Here is a 17,210-nt window from a genome sequence, read left to right on the forward strand (position 1 = left end):
ATTAACACACCTCCATTAGAAAGAAGCTCGGATAGATAAAATTCAGATTTTCCTTAGAGTATATGTACGAAAAGAAGAGATTTAGAATGAAAATGTAATTTGCAGTCTGTGCTTTCTTTAGTTAAGTAGGATTACTTGCCTTTGTGTCATTACATGGAAGGAAAGCCAGGGTAATATTATTTGTGTTGCTTACTACTGGAGAGTGTGTGTCCATTTCTTTAGCTTCACATGAAGAGCTGAGGAGAAAGCTGTGCAATCTGTAGCTGATGTTTGTTTAGGAAGGGGAGAGCCAAAAGTTACAGTGGAGCTTGCCCAGACCTGAATCTACAACTTCCTCCCACAGCCGCCTCCACACGGCACTTGTGCACCAGCTTCCTTCGGATCGATTTAACCAGACCTAGGAGCCAACATTCCAAATATCTGTTTAGTAAGCAAGTCCTGGGGACTTCTGTCTGTGACCGACTTAAGTCTTGGCTTCTGAGTAAACACTTGGTGCCATCTGGATGACTATTTTATAACTCCTGAAAGGGATAGGTTCGCAGGAACGGACGGACGGACTCTCATTTTCCTCAGGAACTAAAAGCAGCGTATCGAGTGTCGAGAGGAATACTTATCATATATTTTACAAGAGATGGCTGTGCTACCTTCCCTCACCTGTCACTCTTCTGACACGGCACGCACAGGCTTAAGCTGGGGATACCAGAGCGGGCAAGCTGCAGAGCCAGCTGTGACCCTGCAGAACACAGTCCCCAGCTTCTGCCACTAAATCCCACATCTCGACAGAACCGCGCTACAGAGCAGGACAATCCCTCCTTTTTACTCTCTGAAGGTTCATCAGCTACAGTACAATTCATCAGGGAACTTAAGCTTTGCAAATCCCCCATATTGCTGCATAAAGTGGACATCATAAAGGAGAAAATTTCAAAATATGATCACAGCATTTATTCGTAAGACACTCGAAAAGTACTAAAGAAAAGAGACATCTACTACTCACAGAGCAATTCAGAACATAGCAGAAAAATTAGAGGCAGCACAAAGAAAGGCTGGGAATCAACCATGATTTTGAACTACTCCCATAAAACTACCATCATAACTGAGAAGAAAAAATAAATACATATATCTGGGTTTGGGGAGTATTAACTGATTCATAGAAACACAGGAAAACTTCACCTCCTTAACAAAAGGGGTCAAATATACATGTATGTATGTCAAATTTACAATAAAATGTATTTGCATGAATAATGCCTGAGTCAAACAAATATACTTAGAACTATTGTAATTGCTAATTTCATTAGGGTTTGATGTAAATCCTATAAAATTTATCACATATTTCTTCTTACAGCTTAGTATGATTTGCATTATAATGCTGTTTTTTTCTCTAATTCTTCATGAATGATTGATGAAATTGTATTAACAAGACTTACGTATGTGCCTTAAATAAATGCACATAGAAACACATGGAATTCTAATCCCATCTCTTTCTGAATTCTCTGCTATTGCTACAAGTGAGAAGTTTCGTTAAATGTTCATCTTGTTAGGATTTCACTGTGAAATTTTCCGTTAACTCACATCAAACAGGAAGATCCAGAGCTCTACTTTATTTTTCAGATGCACTTTCTGAGCTATGAAATTTCAATTTCAAACTCATAAAATAATTTTTGTATCTTAAAAAGCAGTGCTATTGTTTTGCCTGTTTTGCAGTTTGGCATATGCTCATCTACCTAATGGGTTGTTAGATCTGTTGAGTATTTATGAATTCTGCCATACATACTGCCTTGAAGTTTCCCTCATTCCATACTAAAATGGCTATATCTGTCAGCTGAACACTTAAAACTACATTTTTCCCTTCAAGTACTAATCCCTTCATTCTCTTCTCTATTTTCTCATGCTTCTGACTTGTGTGGGATTTTCTACTCATCAGGGCTGTACAAACACTTTTAGATACAGAGTCTAAAAGTCTACACCTTTTAGAATTTTGCAGTTGCCAATAGCACAGACAAGGAAAAAATCCCAGGAATTTCTGCTGCATACTGTTACATACTTGTGTAGATCACCTACAGACAACTCTCCCTGGACCAACCAGTGAAGCAGTCTCAGTCTTCTGCTACCTTCAGACTCCCTGTGCTAAGGATAGAAGCATGGTACAGGTCTGTTTTTCAGACTCTGAACAACACTACTGATGGTCTAGTTTATATTGAAATAAGAATATATTGTAGACCTCATTCAGCTTACTCCACTGATGTATGATTTCCATGGAAACACACAGGAATGAATGGAAAAGCTGCACAGGGCAGTAGAGCTCTGTGTGATGCCATCATTTACCACCTGTCTCTGTATACAATTGCACTGGGGCAGAAGGTCAATGACCCAGGCCCAGTTGTCCAGTTTGAGCAGAACCTGGTCCCTTTTAATATTCCCTTCCTCCTTGCCAAAAGTCATACTTAGGACTTAGTTCTAACAGTGTGTCATCATTTTCACTCCTCTTCCCTCCTTGCCCCCCAGCATAATAATTCATTTATCTTTTAGATAAAAATAAATAATTTTCACATTAAGAAAAAATAAAAATTACTAGAAGCAGAGGGTAAATTTATGGCATTGTGACTTCATCCCAAATTAATGGAACATTTTAGAACTTTAACAGGACTCATAACTGAAACACATCATATTTTGGCTATAACAGCCAAACAGAATGGTTCTGACATAGTAAGTTCTCATTAAGTAACACAAGAACTGTGATATTATCTGACCTACTATTTATTCACAGCAAGATATGACATCTTCCTTTCACGAATATATACTATAAGAGTCACAGTCACACAGAAGTTGCACAAATAAAACCATTCTGAAAACTGAATTTTCCCCTAGCCACCATCACTCACGTAATTAATCTTCTTTTAGTTCTTGACAAAAAACTAAATGTGCAACTATTTACAGTGGCAGAGAAAGCTTTCCAGCTGGGCTGTATATTCCCACTCTGCTGTAATCTGTCTTCAAACTGCTAAACCCATTCACATTGACTTGTCTACATCAGTTACTAACATCCCTCTGAAGACTGTGTCTACTTTCCTAAAATTTAAATATTTTATTTTAAAAAGTGTAAAGACGACCATCAGTAAATGTACCAACACAGAGACACCTTGTTATGCTGGAATCAATGAACTGCAACATTAGCATTCTGTAATCAAAGAAATGCAATTCTTTGACATCCATTTTATGAAATTGGATCACTTCAGGTACAGAAGGAGTAAATTCAGTCAATCTGAAAGCAGTGTGCCCTGGCAAACAGGAGGGACAAAAGTGTCCTGGGGGGCATCAGGCACAGCATCACCAGCCAGGCAAGGGAGGGGATTGTCCTGCTCTGCTCTGCACTGGGGCAGCCTCACCTTGAATTGTGCAGCTTTGGGCACCACAACACAAGAAAGACATTAGGATCCTCAAGAGTGTCCAAATGAGGGCTACAAGGAGGAGGAAGGGCCTTGCAGGGAAGAGCAGCTGAGGGCACCAGGTCTGTTCAGCCTGGAGGAGGCTGAGGGGAGACCTCACTGCAGTTACAGCTTCCTCATGAGGGGATGAGGAGAGGCAGGCACTGAGCTCTTCTCTCTGGTGACAGTGACAGGACCGAGGGAATGGCCTGAAGTTGTGTCAGAGGACATTCTGTTCAGGTATCAGGAAAAGATTCTTAACCCAGAGAGTGGTTGGGCACTGAACAGGCTCCCCAGGAAAGTGGTCACAGCACCAGCCTGACAGAGTTCAAGAAGCATTTGGACAGTGCTTTCAGGCTTGTGGCATGACTTTTGGGGACTGTCCTGTGCAGGGCAGGGAGCTGGACTTGATGATCCATGTGAGTCCCTTCCAACTCAGCATTTCTCTGATATCATACTACTGACCTCTGAGTCTGATTCTTAGGAAATCTAAGAGTCCACAATTGCAACTTAAGACAATGAACACATTAAAAAAAAGAGACTTAACATACCCAAGTACTTCTGTCAGAACAGACGTACTGATTTTTCAATCATTTACATAAAAATTCTCAAAAAGATTGTTCTATGATCTTAGAGCACACACAAAATAGATATCCTCAGGTTTTTTTGTCCATCTTCAGACATGTCTGATTCCTATTTCTGTGATCCCTTCAAGGCCTGTAAGAATCTATCTAAAGCATGACATACTCCAATGCATCTACTACAGTAAAATCACAGGTTACTAATAATATTTTAATGATATATTAACTCTTCCAACACACAGTTTGTATAATCAAGAACTAAAGGACATAAATGTACCTCTTTAGCAAGACATGAACTGCAGGAAAGATTCGATGGTCTTGGGACAAAACACTAACTTCTTCCCAGGAAATCGAGATACAGGGTACTGTAACTCATAATCCAAAAAACAAGTAGTCTAAAGCATGGCAATTTAATTTTGACAGCATAGAATTTATCTTTATCTTATGGGTATCTGTTATATTCTTCAATGTTTGTAAGATCTAATGGAGATCCTTGCTGCTATGGTGTTGGAAATTAAAGGAGGGGAAAGACAATTTATAATCATTTATGCTATTTTATACTATTTATACATTCATTATTTATATTATATATATGAATGACTATGTTCTTTTGAAGTTTATTTAGAATTACATGGCTAATATGAATAGTATAGATGTGGCTCATAACACTGAGTCTGGGAGAAGAGATTCATTTTGTGAAGCTACAGCCTGGGAATTTGGAAGATTTTTTTGGTTTTTTTTAATTTTTATTTTCTCATTTTCCACACTCTTTTGCACCATTTTGAATTGTTTTTGCCCAAATAGACTGTTCTGAACAGTAGGGTTTTTCATCTCAGCTCAAGAGCAAAACCACTAGAATTCAGACAGCATTTATTACATTTATGAAGCACACAATGCATGCCATGGAGAGTTTTGGGGATGATTTTCTTCAGACTTTGTACATTCTTAGGGGGTAGATCATTGCAAGGAAATTAAGAACATTTTCCACCATCCATACAGCAGTATCTAGCCAGAATACAATAACCTGAAAGCATTGATCATTTTTTCAAGCTTTTACTGAAAAATGCTTTTCCCTAAAAATAACAAGAGAAATATTTAGCTTGAACAAGTCTATATTATTTATGCACAGAATAAACAAGATAATATCCTTGTTAGCATTTCTGAGGAAACAAGATGTTTTAAACCTGCTTATTTTTTTATGTTTACAGAATTCCCTACACAAGTCATATAGAAAATGCAGAGGCACTCCGAAGAAAGGGACTTGACTTTCAGGTTTATTAGTGGGAGTATTCACATTGCAAATAAGTGAAAAACATGCAGTGTTTCTTAGGGATTTTGTTTTGGCTGTTTTTCTTTATGTGTACTCACACTCAAGGCAGCTGGTCCTGGAGGTCCTGCATCTCCCTAGTTAAAACAGGAGAGGAAGTAAATCAACAATCTCTTTAGTTATGCATATTTAACTTCTAGACCTTTTAGAGAATATGCAGCATTGCAGAAGTGATTTTAGTACCATCATCAAGCATGTTGATTATGAAAATATGTGAGTAAAGTGACATTCTTCTCCAGTAATGACATAAATATACACAGTTCACCACAGGTTAAAAGGAAAAATAAAAAATCCAGGCCTCTGCATAAATGAATCACAGCTTAAAAAAGCAATCCTTCAAAGCACATTTCCATATGTCAAGTTACAAACTTCAGCTTACATGCACAAGGTGGCTGCTGAAGCCAGTGTGACAGCTCACATATGTAAAGACATATGACTGTGTAAATATTCACAGAATTAGGTCACTGAGGTACAAATCACATCTGAGTTCTTCAGGTTTAGTTCATGGGAGAAAATTAGTGCACCCAGAGAGCAATTCAGAACACCAAATTTAGGTTCCTGCTTAGAATTCCTTTTAAAATTCATTGTGATAAAGCGTACTTGTCTTTTGCATTTACATTTAGCCTGTATTCATATCCTTTAACCCTTAAGTTGCACAAATTGCAGCAGTGGGTGTTTGCCACACACACATAGTTATGACAATGCATTCAAAACTGAAGAATATCATGCACACTCACATATACATACAACTGAATAAAAAGGTACCTTTTCTCCTTTTGGACCAGCCACACCAGGACTACCAGGGTCACCTTTTAGTCCCTGGGCAAAAAGAGAAATGTGTATTTGTTGTCATCTGTCAAAAATGCTGGGAATAAAAAATCCTGTAGCACTGTGAATTAATATACACTAAACAAACAGGCCTTAAAATTCTACCACATTATTAGTACTATCCGTAAATTCTTTATTGTCATTATTTTGTGAACAGACAAACATCTATCAAAGACCACATGTGTCTTCAACACATAATTAAACATACAAAGCCAATCTACTTTATTGTGCTCCATTATGGTAAGTAGTGAGTAGAAATACAAAGTTCCTTTGCAGTCTTGCATGGCCAACAAAGATAAAACAGAACATTAGAGAGAGTGCTAGAACATTCTTGAATGCTGCTAAATTTGGGAAAGAGGCAAAGGTGAACAGGGAACTGCAGATTTTATGTTTCAAGTAGCAGTGCTGGACTGGTGAATTCCAGGAAGGTACAGCTCAGAGCTGTTGCACATCTTCCAATGCTCTCATTTTCACTGATGTCCACAAAGGCAATCAGAGAAAGAATTGATTCCTTCATACCTTCTTCTTTAGTTCTGCCTTCAACAGGGGGAGCAAATAGTGCTGCCTAGCCTTACACTTTACATACACAGACATTCCACACGTGCAGGATCAGAGTGGTTTGGGTTGGAAGTGACTTCATCTGATTCAGCCTCCCCTGCAGCAAACAGGGACATTTCCAACTGGATCACTTTATCCAACCCATTCATTAAAGCTTCCAGGAATGGGGCATCTACAGCCTCTCTGAGAAACCTTTTCTAGTGTTCACTAGTCTGAATCTACCCTCTACAATATCTCTCATACAACTCTTCCATTAGGAAGTTCTCACCAGAAGCAACCAAAAAAACCCATAAAATATCTTTAGTACCCAGCACATAATCTTTGTTGTCTTTTCCTTGCTGCAAAACAAACGGAAAAATGAGAGGTTTCAAAATAAGCCCAGCAAATTCAAGCCGTTCTACAGCACTGAATGAACTTAATTCTCATGGTGGACCAACCTACCAGGAATTCATTTTTATTTAAGCTGAGGGATTTGTCTTGTGCCTTCCCTCTGACCACTGCCTTAGTGTCATGAGAGACTGTATATTGAAAGTCAGAGACACATCTACAAGCTCAAAGATTTTACTTAGAAATGAAATGGCAACAATGTAGGCAATACAAGACCGCATCATAATGAGATGCTCCACAAGTAGGCCACCATCGTTATTATTCTGGAGGTTAAATAGGTCAAGGATAGAAAAGATTCATTTACATCTGAATTAGGGTTTACAAACTAAAGTTCTTCCCAGCTCCCTTTTTGTCCTTGCAAACTCTCTTCCTCGGTTTGCAATTATTAGGAAGATAGATACAACTGGCACGAAAATGGTAACTAACATCTGTGCCTTAGTGGGTACAGAAACATGAAATCAGTGAGTGTTCTAAATACTGTGTATTTGTGCAACTTCACTTCCTGCTAAAATTACATTAATTCACCATCTGGAAGGAACATCATTTAGAACTATATGAGCATTTAAGTACCCACTTTGGATTAAATTTGTGGTTGTTGTAAATACCCCTGATTTAGCTTTGATTTGTTCTTTATTAAGCTTGCCAAATATGTAATAGTTAAATCAGAAGTAGTTTTGCTGTTTGAACTTAAAAAATGTAATAGGCAGATGGATTCAAAAACCAAGCCAAAAAATTGCTTTCTTTTTACAATCTGCATATTTATGACATAGCTTTAATATTGTCTCCATTTGCTACATTTTACTTTCAGCCTCCTTCTGAAAGATTGCATAAAACACAACCAATCCATACTCTTAAAGCCATTTCAGGGATTTTTCAGGTATGCAAACTGTATGGATTTGGTTCAAAATCAATACTAGCAAATCAGCAGTGGAACAATAGTTATGAGTTTAGGAATTAGCTCTAAGGCTGTATGTTTACAGAAGACAAAAGACAAAGCTAAAAAAAATCTGCAACTCACAGATGGTGACATATATCTGTGTGTCTCTACTGAATAAAAAATGCAACTGCGGATGCAAGATACTGAGCCTGAGCCATGCACTTTAAAACTATCAACCTTTTTTTCCCCTAATTGCTGTGTTTAAAGCTTTTAGTAGTGTTTCTGCAAGAGCACCTCAGCGAGGTGTGCAGTCTGGCAGCTACTGCAGAGATGATTACCACAGCAATTGACCTCAAATAAAAAGGACAAGGGTAAACTACACATTTTACAAGAAACTTTACAGTGTTTGAAGGATTTTTAAGAACCCAATGTTATAGACCAATTAGAAGTATTTCTGGTTTGCCTACATGTTATATATGTATTTAAAAATATTATAAGCTTTGTAAGTTTCAGACGTAGCAAATGATTGCAAAAAATACATCTGGGAATGCACCATGCTTATTCTTTCCTACAGTCACACTTTTGAAGCTGCTGAGAGGTTTAGCTGCTGGCTCACTGTCTCTGAAATGCCGTAAGAAGTAAGAATTCCTGTGCCAAGTCAAATCTGTAGCCCCTTTTAGCACAGTACAGTAGGGTACCCTGTCTCTGGCAGAGACCAGAACAGGATGCTTCAGTAAAATGAATGTGGTTATCTAAACAGATCTAATTTGGATGATTTTAGACCAAGCCTTAAGTTAGAAAAACTCATTTTCTGCACTGTTTTAGGAGAACAAGGTCAGCTTTGAAAACAAACAAATTTCTATTGATCTAAGGAGTCTGTTACCAGATTTGCCAGAAATTCAAGAACAGATTAAAAATTCCAGCAGCTCTTATAACAGAGGGTAAATTAATTGGGTATTGAATTCTATCCCAGTCTAACTCTAGCTTTTTGGGACCAAGATAATAATATACATTTATGAGTTCATGAACAGTCTTCAGCTGAAGCATTTTCTCCCCTAAAAGGACTACGGCCTGGTCTTTTTACAGGTCATGATAAACTCACATTGTGGTTCCTTTATGGAAACCAAAATGTAAAGTAAGCATTAGAATATGTTTGTACAAGGCCAATTCGAAGCTACCAAGATAACAATACTGGAAATATCAGAAATGAGAAATGTTCTATATACATAAATAAAATAAGACAGATAATCGTAGTACAATTTTCAGTCAACAGAGAAATTAATGGAACAAGTATATCACAAACATCAGTAAGGGTGTGAATTGGGATCAATCAGGGAAAGATTGAATTAGAGGCAGTATTTTTGTTTGGAAGGAATGACAATGCTATTTCTTCTGGTGGAATGAATAAAAAACTGATAAAACAGGTAAAATGTATCACCACCTGACACCAGGAACTCCTCTCAATGGAAAATTGCAAAGATCAGCTGGACCCCAACCAGAAGACTCCAGCAGCTCCTGCAGGAGCCAAATGTTGACTACTGGAATTGCACCTATTTGTACAGCATGAACTATGCTGCACACATGTTGCAATGGAAAATGCAGTCAGACTTCAATAACATTTTCAGGAGAGCAGGTTTTCAACTCTAAAAGGTATCTTTTGGGGAAAATGTAATTTATTATTTGCAGTTCCATGGCCTTCATTAGAGTAAGCCCATTCAATGTCACATCAGGTTGAAATCACCTAGCACAGTACATATTACCTGATGTACTGGAAATACACTACACAACCCAGCACTCTAACCAACAATGTGGAACCACATTATTATAGATCAGATCACTTATCCCTACCAAGTAACAGAGCTTGGAAATATTCTAACCACTAAAAACAGCACTACATTTTCTTCACAGAGCAACCTTAAAATGTAAGTTAACAGCTTCAAAGTCAGCTGTAAAACCTGGATAAGCTGGGATAACTTTTCTAATTTAGCAAAGTGTTTTCATAGCTTCAAACAATATACTTTTCCCAGTTTATGTCTCAGGTACTTTTAAATAATGCCTTTTCTCTTTAATAGAATTCAAAAACTTCAAACTGGTATATTACTACAGTTTACTGACTCTAAATTAAATCTACTATCTCCTAATGCTTTTGTTCTTAACAGAATTCTCAGACTCTAGATATAAACAAACATCATCACCAACTTCACTTTTTCAAGCAATAGGATTATTCTCTTCCTATTGAAGTATTTCCTTGCAATGCTAGTACTAAGAGAGTTCAAGATTAGAGACAAGCCCTGAGGGTGTGAAGGTAAACAACCATTGCTATTATATCAAGATGTAGGATCCCTTTAATAATGATCATACTTTTAATTACCTTTTCCCACAAGCATCAAAATGAAAAGGTCTAATATGTTCTCCATCTTTCCATTGAAAACCTGGGATTCTTTTATTGTTTACTGAACTTAGAGGTCCAACCTTTGACATCAGGTATGTAAAGAATAAAATTGAATGTAGAAAAGTTTTAGAAAAGTTACTTATGGTATTACTTCCCCCAGCAAGTGAAATAAAAATAACTAATTAAACACTTGGTTTAATATATACACTAGATTTTAATTTCAGAATTGTTTTACTATTTTTTTCCCACTTATAAGAAACACACTATTCCTCTACCAGCTATGCATGACACATGCTGACAGATATGATAAAATTTGCTATTTTGACTTACTATTGCTGAAGGATTTTATTTATGTCAGAAAATAGTAATTGGCAGTATCCCATGGCATTCATTCCTACCTGCACCAGTGATCAAGAAAACAGCATGACTCAAAAAGAGTTCTATAAGTTCGGGTGATGAAGATTTTCTTTTCACTTCAGATTAACAGGCAGATATATGGATATAACAGAGAACATATTCTGCAAATAGTTTTATGGGTATTTATATTGTATTTTTTTCCATATTCCACACAGGCTATGAGTGTTTTTATCAGGCTTTTTTTTTTTCAAGATAGTGTGTCCATGAAGCTCCATTTGTAACAGTGATACAAATGACAGCATTATTTCAGAATCATGGAATCATTAAGGTTGGAAAAGACTTCCAAGATCATTAAGTCCAGCCTTTCACTGATAACCACCTTGTCAACTAGACCAGACAATTCATAACTCCTCAATTACAAAAGCAGACAGGTCTCTCACCCACCTGTAAAACAAAATATCCAAAAGAATGGTGAAAGGAAACAACATCTTAAAAAAATTACAGGATTTTAGAGACAGCAATGTGGCACCTGAGTTTAATGTCAAGTGGCTAAAAGAGTCTCAAGGGATGAAAGAGATACTATTCAAGCAAACTGGCAGTTCATCCTAGAAAAACAAATACCTGCTTAGAGACATGGACATGTACTACAGGAGGACTATGTTAGTAATATACTAAGTTATTTATAACTACTCCTTAAGAAACTAAAAACAATGGCAACCACATTAGTAGCATTTATAGAAAGTATTCATGTTGTCAAATGGATTTTGAATAATGTCCCAATCTGGGACACAGCATTGTAGATCTTGGCTCAGATTACTGGAGACATAAACTAGGAGATGTGCAGAACAGTGAGATATATTCACAGCTCCCGCCTCAAAACCTGGTTCTCAATGAGATTAACTGAGCCAGTTAGCACAGCCAGTGAGAGAAGAGGGAATTGAGACTTTCTAGGTATATCATCACTACAGCCTCGTCTCCAAACCAGGTCTGGTTTCCCCTCTGTTATGCTACTTCTTTCTAACAAGAACTTTCTGTACAGCTAAGAAAACACAAGTTAGCAACAGCATGCAAAAGTTTTCTGTGACACCTACTTTTCTGATTTTGATTAAAATACATTCAAATATGTTTCTACCATTTGTTCAAGATAAAATGTTCAGTCATCATCTTCAAGTTCTTGTGAGGATGGAAACCCTCACTCCCCCAGGCAGAGACAACACCTGCCAGAAGGCAATGCCACTAGCTTTAAGTGTTTTCAGGCTCTTTTGAATATATACAGCACTGCAGATTACACCAGTGTAAGGAGATTAACTTGATTATTGCAGAAATATCAGAGATTATTGCAGAACAAGTTAGAGAGACACTGATAGAAGCCAAGAGTCAATGATACACAGTCCTGTAAATGACTGGTATCTCCATGGAGAGTGATAACTGAGTTCAAAGCATTTTATGTAAATGTTGTTAAAAAGGAATTAAGTGTGGATTCAAACAATACAATGTTATACTGCCATGTGCAGTTTTACTTCTGTTTTAATGTTTTAATGGAAGTTCCCATAATAATAGTAAGAACCTACCATTTACTGACACATTGCAACAGTTCAGTAAATATTTTAAAATATAAATGTTCAGTATTTTTCACATTCACAGTGCCACTATGTTAAATATGTCCTAGACTTAATCAGATACTTGGTATACCTTACTCCTCCTAAAAGGTTGATGGAACAAGATCTCATGTAGTAAAGAAGATCATGTAAGACCAACACAGAAATGTCACCAGAGCTATGGAAAGAACCACAGACGTGTCTTTTCCATGCTGTCAGCATATATGTATGCATGAGAGAAGTATACTGTTCACCTTTACAGACAGACAGGCTACAAGAGAATACTTCTTCAAATACCTAAATTTAGTTTCAGCTTAGTACATTTTCTCTTAGTACATGTTCTCGCATGGACATTCACTATTACTTAAAAATGGTCTGATTTACCCAGCATTAAATTGTAATTACCTGAACCAGGAAAAATATATTTATGGTTACAGTGTGCATAGAAAGCCAGGTGATGTAAAAAGTGTCATAATTTTGTAGCCTATCTTAGAGCATTTTCAGTAGCCCCAGCTAGACTCCCATAGTATTTTTGTGTTAAATGCCAACCCTTTTATTCTTTCAGAGCAGGTGCTTAAAAAAATATTGCTGAATATTTTTTCCAAGCCCTGTATCTGGATTCTAGTCCTAATGTCAATCATTCCCCATCTGGAAGATGCTCTCTGCCTTTAACAGCAATGCTTTGCAACTGCAGAGCCAGGAGTGTCCAGGATTAAAACCTAAAGACAGGGTAACCCCCACCAAGGTTAAGAAGGACGGGAGGAGGGTATACAGCAAACATCTTGCTTGACTTTATTATGGTTTTTTAAATCTTGATTTTTGAAAACATGCTGGTTGTCTATTTTAGTATTTCATTGAAAAAAAACCACCTGACTTTTTCCCCTCTCATCTTGGTTTCACATATAAAAAAATAAATAAAAATTTAAAAATAGGCAAAAGTATGGTTTACTTTATAGTCATGCCTATAGTGTAGGCTCAGGTTCAAACTTCAATGTGAACTCAGTCATTAGGAATATCCAGTATTTTTAGATACAGATTTATGCTACCTTAAATATGGTCCCATCCAATTAACTAAGTAGGCAGTGAAATCTGGCAGTGAAAAAAAACAAAAAGGTTAAGTTTTGATTCTCTCACAAGAGACACAAGGCACAGTGAGTGACACACCCAAAAATGGCTAACAGCTTGTGTATTTTCTCTTTCAGAAACCAAAGCTACCAAACCATAGCTTTACCCTGCCTCCAAAATTAACTTATTCTCCAGCAGATTATCTAACAAGGAATGATTCTCGTCTATATTATGTTTAATCCCTATTCTTGTTTCAGTTTATCTCATGAGTCATGAGCAGAAGCATCGCGGAACATACCAAATCCTTATCCACAGCCCTCCTTACATGAAGCTCTAAGAACTCCTGAGTCACATGAATGCACCTCTTCCTCCCTTATAGTCTTGGGGATGTAAAATCTCCAAGCATACACAGTTTCCAAATCCATCACTCTTCTTAAATAAAGTCTGAATTACATTTCTTAAACATCCACTCAGAAAGTGTAACTTGACTGTTTCATTATTGTTCTGTTTACCTCTGTTCCAGGAAGGCCTTCTGGTCCTGGTTCTCCTTTATCTCCTTTTTCACCCTAAAATAAATAATATTTATTTTATTATATATACTCATGGCAAACCCTAACCCATGATGCCTTTTAACAGGAAAAATATTTTACCATTCTGGTCTGTTCTACATGTACATTGGATGCACAAGCAGAACTATTTCTTACATTCCAACAGAAATTCTTTCTGAATAAATGTCCCTGAAAAATGGCTAGCACTCTGATAGGTACAGTTCTCTGTACTTCATAGGGTCATTGAACATCCATAAAGACTCATCACAGAACAGCATTCTTGTTTCTTGCTGTGTTTCCATGGTGGTGAAACAGAAATTTACACCACGGAACAGTTCAGTTTTTGAAAATCCTAATTTTAATATTACAATAATTTTTTTTTCATTTTGTGATTCAGTTTTGTTATGAGATGCTTAAAGTAAATGTTTGTTTACAAAGTCCTCAGTATTATCATTTGTCTTTGACCCATACTGGTATATGGTTCACTATTTGCATTTGAAAAATGGAAACAACTTTTGTTCTGAAAGTTTTCTTAGAAGTATGAACAACATTATTAATCGAAAGAAAAAAATGATGGGAAGGTTCCTTCAGAATTGACTATAGCTGGTTTCTACACTGACTAGAAAACACAACAATCTTTGTAGAATACATGAAAGAATTCAGTTCCATATTAACTCTAACCACCATGCTATTCCAATTAAGACATATTTCATCAAAGTGAATAAAATACATTTGCTAAAGAAGCATAATTTAAGAGAAAATACCTTCCGGAAGCAACAAGTCTAAAGGGCTATATAATTGCATCTCTGTCCCTCTAATCAAGTTTCTCAAATCAAAATAAGTAATCATAAAGTAGCATAACTCTGATGGAAGTGTGAGGACTGACTTAATTAGAGTCCAAGCTGTTCATATAAACTGAAGAAAACAAAGAGCTCTTCACCAAATTTCCATTATCTCTGGGGGACTACATTTGTCTGAGTATAACCTATTCATTATATCAGCATCCTCTTCATAATTCTGTTAGGTAAATGGCATTGAGCTGAGCTCATTCAACTAACTCCATTTGTGACACAACCCTGATTCAGAGCTATTTCTCCCTTGGCAATGACAGAGGGCATTTCATATAATAATCAGTTTTGCAAAATGAGTTTGTATGAGCTTTGTCAAAAAACTGAAGTCTTCTAAAAAATTAGCAGCAGCAAACTGTGAATTTAATAATCCCACTCCCACGATGGCATTACTGCTTCATTTTTTCCATTTTAATACATCTTGTTGATAAGAAACTTAATGCTACACATTAGCTTGAATCATACAGTTAAGGTTTTCCCTCAAGTATTCCCTTTTTCACTGGTTAAAAAAAAATTAAAAACCTCCACCAGATAAATCTGTGCATTTACTGCAAAGTTCAAATTACACCAAACAGTTATAGGAATTTAACACTTACTATTTTACTATGTTTAAACTATAGAGTCCTCTTTGTTCTGTGGATATAAGATATTGGTTGAGATAGTAATTTTCTTTCACTGTCAGTTTTAAAAAAAACCCAGTTGAAATCCCAGGCGTACTGTTCTTTTTAAACAGCTCACTTAAACTTTCAGAACTGAAAAAATGACATTTTACTTTTCATCACTGTGACATACTGAACATTTAATACTGCTTTCAGGATATTTCAACTAGTACCAGTTACACTGCTACAATCTTGCAATAGTTATAAAAGTACATTAATGTATTTGACATAGTATCTCCTTATCTGAATATATTTCCAGAAGATTTACAAATCATTCCAATTTGTGGAGCTGATTTTTCTTCTATGACTTGTGTATCTGCTTTCACACTTAAAGAAAAATGATTCAAATATGTACAGAATTGCTTCAGAAGTAACAGCATCCTGTAAATGCCTTGATGTATAGGTGGAAACCTAAGGTAAAAGTCTCCTGTCGTAATTTGTTATGCAACATCTACATCGCCATAAAAAGCCAAACAGAGATGGCCTAACTAAAAGATGTCTGTTCCCTCACCCTCACTTATCATTTGCCTCGCTGTGAGATGAGCAGTACGTGCTGGTGAACGTGCCTTTTCCTCTGCAGCAGGCAGACGCTAACTTCAAAATGCCGCCAGGCAGCTCCAGACACATACAAGTGTGGTTGGTGAATGCAGGGAGGAAAGAAACCCCCCACTCCTTATGATTTACACAATATTTGGATTTAAGATGCTTCTCAGTTTCCTTGACAAAATGATGAAAAGCACCCCCTGTTAATGAGCCTTGGACCTCTGCAGAGCCCCTGGCCTTCAGCCAGGTGTGTGACTTTACTATGAACATATTCCGATTTTTTAATGGAGTACACAATTTGTACCTGCCAAGCCCGTCATATGGAAAGTCCACGTTCTGTGTGAAGCCAAATTTCAAACCAAACAGAGGTCCAATTTTTTACAATTTATTCTCACAAGAACTGAGCCAAGTCATGCTCATTTCTGTCTTTATGAGGCACACTATACCACATAATTAACAGCTTCAAACCTAGCCAATTTGCAGAGTCGTTGAAGCCACTCTGCAGTGTAGAGGAGGCTGTTAATAATCAACATTGTGGCTTTGTACCTTATAGATTACCAAAAAGAGAGAAAAACGTGTTAATGTTGCTTTATTTGAAGTGCTCCTGCCTATTACATTCAGATGAAACAATTAAAGACTATTTATTGCAAAAACAGGATGACCAAACTCTGAAAGCATCAAGCTTGTTTTATTAGTTAACTAAAACTAACCTCATGCAACACTGAATTATTTGTATTTCTTCGGGTCAGTTCTGCACTCCATTACCCTGATGGAACAAGCTGATGGGGTTGCTCCAGAATAACTGCTGGGAGGGATTCAGTCTGCTGTTTGTAATAGTGGATGCACTGAATTCAGTGATAGCATTCTTTAATTAGGGCCAGGGGTACATCCAGAGCCTCTGCAAGATGAGAGTACCAGCCTCCAACTCACTTGTCCGCTTTAAGATTGCCTCGTTTTCCTTGCACACTATTTCCCCCATGTTAGAATGGCAAAACAATATATTTGGAAATACAATACATTAAAACCTAAAAACTGAACTAAAAATATGAAGATTTTTCTTTAATACTTCCCTGTTAATGATAAAAATCTGGAATTCCTGGTATCATTTTTTGGAAGAATTTGAAAGTGCCATCGTTAACACTTGCTGAATTACTCTCCAAAGTACAAAAGCTATGTGATATCAGTAAGTCAGAGTGGGCACCTTATAACTTTTAACCTCT

At 36.9% G+C, this 17,210-nt stretch overlaps 1 protein-coding gene across 1 annotated transcript in view; it reads right to left on the reverse strand.

Moving 5' to 3' along the window:
• COL19A1 (collagen type XIX alpha 1 chain) overlaps positions 1-17,210 on the reverse strand; it is a 184,603-nt gene that overhangs the window by 85,836 nt on the left and 81,557 nt on the right. The window contains exons 12-14 of the mRNA XM_005518585.3: positions 13,905-13,958; positions 6,096-6,149; positions 5,372-5,407 (exon numbers count right to left, since the gene is read on the reverse strand). Coding sequence (XP_005518642.1) covers positions 5,372-5,407; positions 6,096-6,149; positions 13,905-13,958 — 144 coding nt within the window. The remainder of the gene's footprint in view (positions 1-5,371; positions 5,408-6,095; positions 6,150-13,904; positions 13,959-17,210) is intronic.

Source organism: Pseudopodoces humilis, chromosome 3 (assembly GCF_049639895.1).
Source record: "Pseudopodoces humilis isolate 2021_Gansu_Grassland_sample_001 chromosome 3, ASM4963989v1, whole genome shotgun sequence".
In the NCBI taxonomy this organism is placed as follows: Eukaryota; Metazoa; Chordata; class Aves; order Passeriformes; family Paridae; genus Pseudopodoces; species Pseudopodoces humilis.